Genomic DNA, 12,406 nt, shown 5'->3' on the forward strand with positions numbered 1-12,406 from the left:
GATTGTTGAGATCAACCCTAACTCAGAACTCATGGGAATGGAGTTCTGACTTATGGAATAAATAGCATATCTCAATCAGCTGTTTGAAAATATGTGTAATTTCTGCAACTGTATCACTCTCTGACTACCAAGGCAGACTGGGCCTATGAACAGAACTCTAAATCTCCAGAAGGGGTGACAGCTTGTCATCTGAGTTTTCTGTCTACTTGCATTTCAATATGGACAAAAACCGCCCTTCTTTTCAGTGTTGATTGTTGTTCCATCTGTGACAAGTGAGGACATCTGGATGAAGATTTTCATGAAGCCTTGTTCCCTGTAGGACACGGCAGCATATGAACCCTTTGTACCCAGCTCTTTCAACACAGAGAAAGTACTGTTTTTCTTTTTCTTGTATTTATCACCACCTTCACCTTTACATATAATTTGCTGGAAGCTTGGAATTTATAGTGAACATCTTAACAATTTCAGGACATTTTGAGCAAGGCACAAATCAGTTGTAGTGATCGAATGTCTGAATATGGAACTATCTTTTGAGAATTTCTACTCTGATGATACAGCAGACCTTAAAAATTACATCTTGACAACAGACAGAAACAGATGAATTCAGTGGCCCATTCCAGAGGCTTATGCATTGACTCAAGGTTTATGGCATCATCTCTAAAGGCTGTAACTGTAGTAACACTTGATGTGTCTGAGATCGCATTAATTTGGCGTGACTTTTGCATGAAACCACTGAGACTTAGAGACGAAGAAGGCACATGTTCTTCATGCCGGTATCGAAATAATTTTAGTTATTCAAGAGCTTGTCACATTCATTTAAGTATGTCATATCGTTCACATGCATGCACTTGTTTCTCAAGAAAAAGTTCAATTTCCTGAAAAATGATATTTTTTTAAAGATTTACTGTCCATACAGATTGCACTTTACAACAATATTAAACAATCTGTAGCATTACACTTCTATTCCTGTTTACTTATTTAGACTTAGTACTACCTAACGGTATGTATTGTCACAAGTATGATAGAGGCTTTGAGGTAAGGAAACAAAATTACAAAAAAATTGAACTTTTTCTTCAGATATGATTATACACATATATATATTAATATATGTATATTACCGTTGAAGTGTTGAAAAAATACGTAAATTCACCTACTTTACAAATAACTGAGCGTGTTAAAAAGATATTTGAAATTTGAAACAACCACTTTAAGAAAATATACAACACTTGATATAGTCAAACAAAGTGTCATCAAACTGACTTTTATATATGGATTATGCTAAACTAACCTTATAGGACAATTTATATGAAAATTACTTATTACCTGACAGGAATAACACTTAGAATGTTCAATGTAGTAACTAAAAATTAAGAAAATCAATGGAAACAAACAAAGTCGTATTCCCTCTGTATAGTCTATGTTCTTCCAGCTTGACTTACGACTTTCATTATTCATGCCCACATCGCTGCGATAATATAATTTGATCAAGGACACAGAATGAATCAGTATGAGCCCAAGTTTTAAAGCAGTAAGTACAGGAAGGGGCATTCTTTTGTGCAGTTCTAAATTTTGCTTAGAGAAAACGATGAAATGTGTACTTTAAAACATTAAAAAATAAAAATGAGCAACAAACGTTCAGTAATATCTTTAACATGTGACGTAATTAACGTTCCATGTCGTCATTAAAGTAAAATGAAAAATTCATAAATGTTTTTGAAGCACTATTAGTAACTAATTACAAAATGCTAGAACAAAAAAAAAATGAACTACGAAAATTTCTAGCAGTTTAGAAATTAAATAATTTTTGTATAGAATATTTTTTATAAGATAATCTCCTGGCTGTTTTATTTCTTCGCTCATAAGCATGTAAGTATTATTTTAACAAGTGTCAGGTTTTACAGGGCCGCGATTCTTTACAGTGGGTGTTTGGGACATGTTGGCGATAAATTGCAACAATAAATGAACAGCACAGAATCCATTGTTTTAAAATAATATATTCAAGATAAGTAAATCTATGTACAAAAATTCTTTACATTATTGATTAGCACAGTTGTATCCATAGCTTTAAATAATTGTCTCCTTTTCGTCAAAGCCCACACAGGCGGATTCAATTACTTTAGAACAATATTACAGTACAAGCTATGAAACTCACTTTAGAAATCGTCTGTTACGGCTAAATTTACACACAATCTAACTTCACTTTTACTTTCACGAACTTACTTGGTAACCTATATACATATATATTATCCAGTTGAGAAATGTTAAGTATTCATGTGGGTACTTGAGCATATAGTAGATCTGATGCTTTTAGAAAACGGTGTAAAATAATTTGATGTAGGGAAGTCTGCAGGAGAAGTGAGGGCACGGTTGACTGGCGAAGACTGTAATGTAGAACATGCATTATTTGCTCCAGCATTAGTTTTGCGTTGTCTTGAAAATAAGGAAGTGGAAAATGAAGAGTTTGTGAGTAGGGAAGAGAGAACAACAGAAGCATAAGAAAATAAAAGTTGTTATTGGTGGAACTTGATGTTGGCGAGAAAGTGTGATTTGTGTTGAGTTTGTCAGTAGAATCAAAAGAACCTGAAAGCTGATTGTAAGAGAGTGAATAACTTGTAAGATTGAAAGAATGAGAGCAGAGGTACTAGAGTGTGAGACATTTCGAGATTGGAGTGGATGTAGTGTTTGGATAGGGAAGGGTAGAATAACTGCTAGAAACAGCAAACTGAGATAGTTGAGGTGATTTGGAAGAGGAAGACAAGATTGGGAGAATACAAAGAGAGAGAAATTATTTGAAGTCAAAGTAAACATACCAGAGTAGTTGAGGTGAAGGCCATCTCGAGCGAGAAAATTAGTGAGTGGTATTAGGCAAGTTGGGGTTGAGTTTGCATGGGTTTTGGTTAATTCGTTAAAACGTTGAATTTTATTGTTGAGTTATGTAATTGATGTGGTGCTTGACGTTTTGAAATCATCAGATGAAAAGTGTCTATGGATTACACTAGAGATAGCCAGCTTAATGTGTTGTCTGAGGCTAAAGATACGAGCTATTGTGTTTTCGTCTTCTGAAAAGCAGTCTTCAGTAGACTTATCGGTCTGTTTCAGGTCATTATTGCCAAAATGAAGTATCATAAATCTGATAGATTCAGGAATGGAAATGGTTATAGCTATAACATAGTTTATTTTGGCTCCACTGATGGATTTTGGAAGGACTGGGTGTCCATTAAGAAATGTTAAGTATTCATGTGGGTACTTGAGCATATAGTCACCTAAAATACATATGATAGGAACTAGAAGTATATACTTATCTGAATTTGGTTCATGTTCCTTACGTGGAGATATATTCATGATGTTAGGAAAGCACATAGGTTCAAGAAATCAATTTAACACAAAAATGTGATACCCTAGTTTGCCCCTGAAGAAGAAAGGTCCACTTTTCGAAAGCGCTCGGGTTATAGGGTATCGTATTTTTGTTAAATTGAACCTACATGTTTTCCTAGCATAATGAAAATATAATTACGTTTAAATAGAATATTTAGATTGTGTGCATAATTATACATTTATGCCTATATAGATATATTTATAGACTGTAACTATATTTAAATAATTATGTTTACAAGAGTCATCTGCGTATGCGTACTTCCATAATTTATGTGATTTTCTGTTAAGATATATTAGCCTATTATAGACCAGTTCCAAAGTAATATGTTAATTAGTTAGGACAAACGCTTTATACCGAAAACAAAATTATTTGTTTACTTTTTTCGATTTTTATCTTACTATGTATGGTACTTAAAGTTTTGAAGTAACTGGTACTCAAGTCCATTAGCATATTAGAATGTTTTTATAGTGGCAATGGTCCTTAATAGCTTAGAAATTTTAATGCAGTTACTAGGATAGATTTTTCCAGATCAGAATTTCGAAAATTCTAATGTTTTAAAAATGTATTAAAGTTAATCAAAATTATATTAAAATTTAATTTATTGTTTATTATTCTCAGAAATGTAATTTGTTTTTCAATACATTTACCTTTGATATCTTTCGAGTTGTTCAAAATCTATAAGATATAAAGAGGAATACTTTCCACAATGGAAGTTATCTTAGTTTCCATGTAATTTATAAGTGGGTAGTCAGGAATATGAAGATAACATTCTAAATTTTAGACCCCACACTCCATCTTAGGCTGCATGCTTTAATATATCACTATCTTGTTGTGAGGAAAGGAAATCCACTATACACTATAAAAGTCCAAAGATACATCTTTTGAGTGGATTGTTTATCTTTATTCAACTTTTTTATTTCGACCATTTGTGTGTCCATCATCAGGTAACTGCCTCTATGTTATCAAAATCTAAAAACCGATTACTTGAAAACGAGATTAATGGTTAATTTTTGGAAATGGGAGTTTTTAAATGCAATCTACTGAAGGATATTCAACCAATGTTATGTAAACATCTATATTCTGCGTTTTTTGTTGTTTTTGTGGGGTTTTTTCAGAGTCGAGAAGCAACTTAGAAACTCAGGTTACGGAACTGAAGAACTCCGACGAAGAGGATAAGTTTGTTCTTCAGTGATCAAAGTACGGAAGTGTTTTAGTTGTTTTTTTCTACTTCTCCCTAGTTCCTAGTTTGACAAGTCGTTTCCACACCTGTCATTAAAGTTAAAAGATAGACAGACTGCCACAAGGAAACAAAACTCATTGTTTTTAGCAGTGACAATCTAGTAAAATAATACTCGTTAAACCTTACATTACAAAATATTCATAATTAAAAACTGAAATATGCCAGCCAGTGAAAAGTAAAATAGCATTATTTGCATATTTAAGTTTTAAATTTTTCTATCTTAATTATTATGTATCTTCTTTGAAACAACGTAATCTGTAACACCAATTTTCCGTTTAAACTAACATAATGCCTTTGAAGCTGGTCCACAGTGGCTCAGTGGTAAGTCTGGATGCATATAATCCCTAAAAACCAGGTATCGGTACTTGTGGCGGGTACAGCACAGATAGAACATTGTATAACTTTGAGCTTAACAACAAATAAACAATTAAAGCCTTTGAAATTCCCTAGTTATGTCAAGCTGCTGATGTCGTTTGAGCTTTGTGGTAGATAAAGAAGGAATATTTAAGTGTTTTGATAGTGTTTATCATTACCTCTACTACTTAGACACTTCTACCACACTAGCCTTAAAATTCACTATTTAGGTATCACTTTATAAAATACATAGGTTTTTACCCAAACAACCAATCATGTTTCAGAGTTTTCACTCGACATATCTCTTGTGGACTTTGTCATTGTCAAACTCATAGGAATATGGAAATAAATATAATTCACTATACAACGTTTGGCAAAGACAATGCATCTATTCCTTGTAGGTACATATTCGGTTATTGTTCAAAGTAAGGGATAGGAAAAAAGTTTCCTATTCCGTTTGAATGGAATCCCCGGGTAACGGATGACTTATTATATAGAATTTATAGTAATTTAGCTCACTGTAAACGGCTCATACTTACACTACTAATTAACATTTGAACAACGAAAGTTGATTTAAAAATTATGCCATTTATTACTTTTTACGTCATTGAACCTGGCTACAGTTTAAATTTTAATATTTTGTTCTTGTAAGTCTAATAAAGCTGTGTTGAAAATAAAAACAATCAATACTTGTGCTTACTTCAAGAAAAACATTCACAAACATCTTCTCTATAAATTTACAGAAAACATAAAATAGCATGAAAATATCGTTTGTGGAAAAATAATGAGCAAGACTATTTTTATAAGAAAAATCATTCTTATACACTAAATTTAAACTTAAGTTAGAGCTAACGATCAGATCAGGCAAGCGGTATCACTGCCTATGTATGGATAGCTCGGATTTTTAATCGAAATGGTATTTTAAATATATCCTCAATAGGTCATCAGAACTTTACAATATTATACAGTGTTTCCTTTTATAACAATATCTATGTCATGACTGAGTCACAAGTTCTGTGAATGTCTGTAATAAATATCATAGCAAAAAGTTTGAATTTCTTGTTCTTCTTTCTTTCTGTATTACGTGATAACTCAAAAATCAAAACAAAGATATCAACCAATTTCACTGAGGTGACAGTTTCAAACGGGTTATCCGCTTTTATTAGTATTATTAACTAGTAGTAATTTTTCAAAAATCATAATTCTAGTGTAAACGATGTTATCATACCCCCTTGAAGTTAGCTTATTTACTGAACTTCTGTGTTCCTATAAAACGCTTAAGTACAGGGTAAAACAGGAATAACCAGCCAATAATAGATAAACAATACATATTACAATTGGAACATCATTGTATTTAGAACTTGGTTATAAATACAACCTTCCTATGTCTATTGAAACACTCCATTAAAAAAAAGCAAACAAGTAAAGAAAAAACTTTTCCAAAAAGAAAGTAAACGTAGAGATGGCTAATATCAATCCTTCAAAAACAACGCAAAAATATGGTAGGTACATAATAGCACAGAAAGGAATTAACATATAGCAATATATACAACTATTCAATCACAATTGAATTGAATTTATCTTGTTTTTGTCTGTTAACATTCTACTAAACTGTGTGCCTGTGCTATTATGTAGGGATGATGCAAATGCTATCTCTACTATCTTCTTTGCATTGTTTTTGAAGGACTGATATTAGCCATTCCTAGAATTAATTCCTTTTTGAAAAGTTTTATTTACTTGTGTATAAAATTAGTACATTTATATCTTGATACATGTCAACTCTTTGACATGTATGATATCAACACTTTGACATGCATACTGAAACATTCTACTAACAGTCATATAGATTAGATCGACGGAGACTAATGCAACCTATATAAACTCATACTGAACTTACCATTTCAAATCTAACAAGTTCAAATGTACAAGAAAAATATGATTAGAATTTCATCGGCATGTTTCTTAGCCTGTACCTAAAGTCTTTGACTAAGAAATTTAGTTTAAGAATAAATTCGACAAACAGTATAGAATGCCATAAAAATATCTAAATAGGTTTATAAAACCCCAGAGAGTGAAATGATCAGAAACGGAAGGTTTTTTGGACAAAGCACTGCTTCAAAAGACTATACCCTGGATATTTTATTTTTCTAAGCAATCATCATACAGTACAGTGAAGATATGGGAATGTCATGATTACTGTATAGCTACAACTCGATTTCCAGAAGATCAACGAGAGCAAAAAGAGCTTTGCGACCCTGACTTTCAAAGTTGTCTAGCAATTTTTTACTATGGGAGATATCCGTAAGATATCGGATGATAGCTGATCAGTTAACGAAGTTTATGATAGCTGATACCAGAAGATGTAACACCTGGTGCATCAACAGTTTGCAAAACTGAAGGTGATAGTTAGAAGTCCGAAAATTCATCTAGAACCAATGCAGGATCTTTTCTGAAGTAATCCCAGCACCTTTGGTTTCAGTTGATATTTTCGCCTTGCTCATTGAAATCTGTCTAGAAAATGACATGTTAAGCTGTTTAGGACAAGATTTCCAACAAAATTATTGAATATCAATGGGAAGTCCATTATCTCCAATAGCTATTTAGTATCCTTATGGAGTATTTTTAAAGTGAATCACTTCTACCAACAGGCAAGAGCAGCATGAAGATTTCATGGTTGTTTAGGTAGGTGATATCTCTTTTTTTATTTGATCAAATCATAGAAACTTTTTCAAAAAATCAATCTTATCTTCTTAACAGCACCACAAAGTTTAAGGTTGATTGGGCAATGCACAATTTGCTTTCTTTTGGACATATCCTTATAACTGAGATAATACAGTTAATACAGATAATACCTGCTCTGTCTATATACTGAAAGCCAATAAACCTTCTCATTTATGTACAATTTTTCTCATGCACTAGAGAAATATTTAAGCATCTATTACAACCTCTACATTTATAAGAGCCTACAAAATTGCCACTTTTCGATATTAAATAAAAAATTTGAAACATCATGTGAGTGTGAAGGATTTACAATATCCCATTCAATTAATCGAAAATGCTCGTTTAAAAGCCAGAGAGCCTTTTTTTAAAAATAAGGGACAAATGCAAATAAAATATGCTCCGCTTATACTACAGCGAAAAATTTGGATTCATAGAGAGAATCCTAAAATAAAATGATTTTTTTCCTACTTAAAAGTACCCCAATACTATTAAAAATATCTTGACTTCAAACTAAACCAAACAAGAAGATAGAATACAAGGGTCTATGTTGTTCCATGCTAATCATGTGAAAGTGTTTACATTGGTAAAACAGGAGAAAATTCGAAAACAAAAATAACAGAACACAAAAGGGACATTAAAAATTACGAATAATGCAAGAGATTTGACCACCCTGTGTATTGGAAATCAGCCAAAATAATATATAAAACAGAAAATTACATTGAAGGAGAAATTGTTGAAAGCTGTATTATTAAAAGTGCATCGAATTTTAACTTCTCTTAAGGTCATTTCAAGCTTAATTGTTTATCTACTTGGGTTAATAAATTTATCAAAATCCTCTAATCAAAGAAATTGCATAAAATTTGTTCAACAAATTCAAATGCCTGTTGCATAGTCACTGAATTGATAAATGAGATACATGTAACTAAAATTAATATAGTTTCCCAAATTCTTAACATATCTGTAGCTGTACTAGTCTACATCTGCATCAAGTGCTAGTCTATTAGGATCTTTAAAACTTACTTTCTCAACGTTCATAATAGTGAGTATACTAGTTAGATATCATGTTGGTACATACTATTGGAAACTTTACTTTGTTCATATTCTCAATCGGGTGTTGAATAGCTTTGGATACACATGTTTTTAAATATAATCGTGGTCAATAAATAAAAAATATCAAATCCTGATCAATAAGCTTTATTGGTTTTGCAATAGAGTGTTCATTGGCATGTAAAATGAAAACATATACTTTGTGAATAGTTTCATACATTTCAGTGAAAATATAGTACATGTACACATGATATTTTACACTATCATACCTAGGTAACCTAGCTAACATAAACGATGTAGGTATAAACGCTGTAATCTCATTTTCTGCGTGTATGTTGTTTACAATAAATGCTATTCAATCCCACCGTTCAAAAACACAGGCAAGATATCTTTGTAAAAAAATTAAGCAGTCCTAGGATAATTTCCATCCAAGCAAGATCTCGATGAACTGGAAACACATACACAAGGCTAGGATACCAAACGATGAAATCACACACATCCTTATTAGTAAGATACAAGTTTCCTTGGACTTGGTAGTAATATTTATACCCAGTAGAATCACTGATGTTCAGCTTTAGTATGCTTTCGTTTTCTGGATCTCTTCTCAAGAAATATCCTCTGTCCACGTGGTCAAGTAACGGCGTGGTGCACTACTGTAGGGACACTTCACTTCTATAATGGTGGTAACACTTACAACACCATCAGGTGATCCACCCAAAGCTCCAAACGGATGTACCCACAAAACACTCTCCTGAACTTTCTGGTTAGTAAATTCTTCATAGGTAGATATAGCAGCTTTTTCGTGTTGAATTCCCCATTGTATGGCTGTCACACCTTCGATGTCGTTTAATCCTAAAAGTCTTTTCAAAAGTGACTTACTTGGACGTCGACGAGAGTTAATAGCCTTTATTACCAAACTAAAGTCAGAAGCTGTGATGCGAACCTTACGATAAAGAGACCACATGGAATTCATTCTCTGACCCCGAGTTTTTACTTCGATATCCTGACCATGTTTTATGGACAACTGGATATTTTGGTATACAAAATAAACTGGGTTCTCGGCTTCTGTGTACTCCTCTCTTGTCACAATATCTTTAACAGTTGGTTTGGCAAGTCTGAAACCTCTGGTTCAGGGGACAAATACTACGCAACTCCCTTGAGATTATTGCTTAATGTAAGCTCCTGGAGGTACCAACTGATATCCACATCATCAACTGGTCTTGTTAAGGCTTTGACATTTTCGGAAGAGTATATTTCATCAACGGTCCTGTAATAAGAGAGACATTATTAATGATAGGTTCTGTAATAGGATAAGCTCATTCATTCTCCTGTTTATTGTGCCCAATGGCACAAGGGGCAGAGGACCTATTGTCATGGTGCATCGTCTCTCGTCTGTTCGTCCGTTGTTCAGCCATTGAGCCATCCATCTTCTATTTTTTCTTCTGTATTGGGGATTTAAAAAACTATATTGACTTCACGTGTAGAAACGTTGGTTGAATCTACTGATTTACTTATTTATTATTATTTTTCTTTCTTTTGCTATTTTTTATTTTTTATAAACATTTTATCTTTAAAGCCAGTTACGTTTAATCAAATAATACTTTATGAGGAAGCACCCTCAGATCCTAAGGCTCTGTTTTATTTAATTCAAATATGTCAAGGTCGTATCACTTTGTTTCTTGTTTGTTCTTCCTATTGAGGCCTGGCATGGCTAGATTGTTAGGGCGCTTGTCTAGCAATCTGTGGGTTGCGGGTTCGAATCCCTGTCCCACCAAATATGCTCGCCCATTCAACCATGACGGCGTTATAATGTGACAGTCAATCCCACTATTCGTTGGTAAAAAGTACCCCAAGATTTGGCGGTGGGTGATGATGACTAGTTGCATTCCCTGTAGTATTTCACTGTTATATCTCTGCTTGTTTGATAGTTTCCCGTATAAATACTTTCCGAGAAACTTCAGCGATACAAGTCCTTTCTTAATTAAAACTAGTTTATTCTTTCTCGTTACAAACTTTGTAATACACTTAATTTCCACAGTCACTTTAACTTAGCTATAATTCACAGCGATTTACACAGTTTACTTACGGCTTGACTCGATTATCTGTTTCTATATCTCCCTATCTGCAATTGTTCCTTCGCTTTATTTGCCGGCTTATATACTAAAATAGAGGGCGCGTAGAAAAGACTAGAGTTGCCAGTAAGAGACCTGATCCTTCTAGAAACTCATGACGTGTTACCAGCGTCACGTGACTTCCGCTGTCGTAACAATATATACAGGGGCGTCGTCAGAATGTACTTCATAGGGGACACTCTGTTTTGTAGGAAGGGTACCTGGTTTCATTAATACTAGTTTAACTCACTTAGTGTGAAAAGTATATAAGTCAAGCAAAATAACCTTAGGTTAAATAAATTATACTTGCTAAAATAGACAGACAGAAGAAGATGTGTACACCAAGTTGACTGCTCCTGCTTGGAAGAGGAAGCTTAAGAAAATAGATTCTTTGTCGTGATGCAAGCAGCCCAAGACTACGTCCCATGCAGTATTCAGGACTCCATCACAAGAGACAGTCAACAAGCTTGTGATTAACTTCATCACTCATAGCATTCAACTCTTTAACATCGTTGAGTTACCAGCTTTCCAACAATTTGTTCATGGACTCCAGCTTTTATATAATCTCATTACAAGGAAGACTGTTTGCTCAAAGATCAATGATGCTGATGAATCTACGAAGAAAATGTTATTTATGCAATGAGTAAAGTGGAGTATATTGCAACCACCACAGCTGCTGGAGAGCAAGAAGATGTAGCTACATTGATATGACCACTCACTGAATAGATCCCGAGAGTTTAGAGAGACAGTCTGCTGCATTGGCATGTAGACGTTATAAGAGATCTATTACCTTTGATATCTTGAACAGTACCTTAAATGACACCCACTCTGAGTTTCGGATTAGGAATAAGATTCTCAAGATCAACTCTGATAATGGCTCGAATTTTATCAAAGCCTTTAGAGTGTATGGGGGTTACAGTACAGTGGAGAACAAGGAAGATCATTTACAAGGTAATAAGGCCATGGAACAAATGACTGAGTATCAAGAGGGACATTTTGGAGAAGAATTCGAGGACATTGGTGAGGATGAAGTCGAGTTTTAGGACATTGCAGCCATTTCAGAGAAGGATAACAGCCTCGAGTGCCAGCTCGCAAAACATCAATGCTGTGCTTGCCTTTTGTCGAACTAGCATCAACTGTGAATATCAGGGAGGTTGAATCTAATGATGCTTACTATAAGAAGCTTTCAGGATCAACATTTTCAAAGTGCCAAGCACTTTGGAACAAAACTGGTGATCAGTACTAGCCTCAGAAACTGTTAATGATCAAGACCAGTTACAATTTATTCGCCACAATCAGACTCAATTTGGAGAATATCTTGTGGATTCGCAATTAGAAATGAAACATCAGGAACATTTGTGCTGAATTTGAGATAAAAATATGAGTAACATTTACAGAATTCTTTTTACCTTGTGGCTATTTTACATGTTAAATAATAATAATTATATTTGACATTATGGTGCTTCTATGTTCTACCCAATTGAATCTAGAATTGGTATTATCTGAATGAATCCTTGTAAACAGTTGTGACATTTCCTGTGATGTATATTCTATTCC

The 12,406-nt window shown here is 33.6% G+C and overlaps 1 protein-coding gene across 1 annotated transcript; it reads right to left on the reverse strand.

The window, feature by feature from the left end:
* Positions 1 to 9,342: 9,342 nt before the first annotated feature.
* Positions 9,343 to 9,711, reverse strand: LOC106464765. The gene has a single exon (XM_013924923.1). The coding sequence runs from the start codon at positions 9,709 to 9,711 to the stop codon at positions 9,343 to 9,345; it is 369 nt and encodes a 122-aa protein (XP_013780377.1).
* Positions 9,712 to 12,406: the final 2,695 nt, after the last annotated feature.

Source organism: Limulus polyphemus, unplaced genomic scaffold (genome assembly GCF_000517525.1).
Source record: "Limulus polyphemus unplaced genomic scaffold, Limulus_polyphemus-2.1.2 Scaffold1737, whole genome shotgun sequence".
Classification (NCBI taxonomy): Eukaryota; Metazoa; Arthropoda; class Merostomata; order Xiphosura; family Limulidae; genus Limulus; species Limulus polyphemus.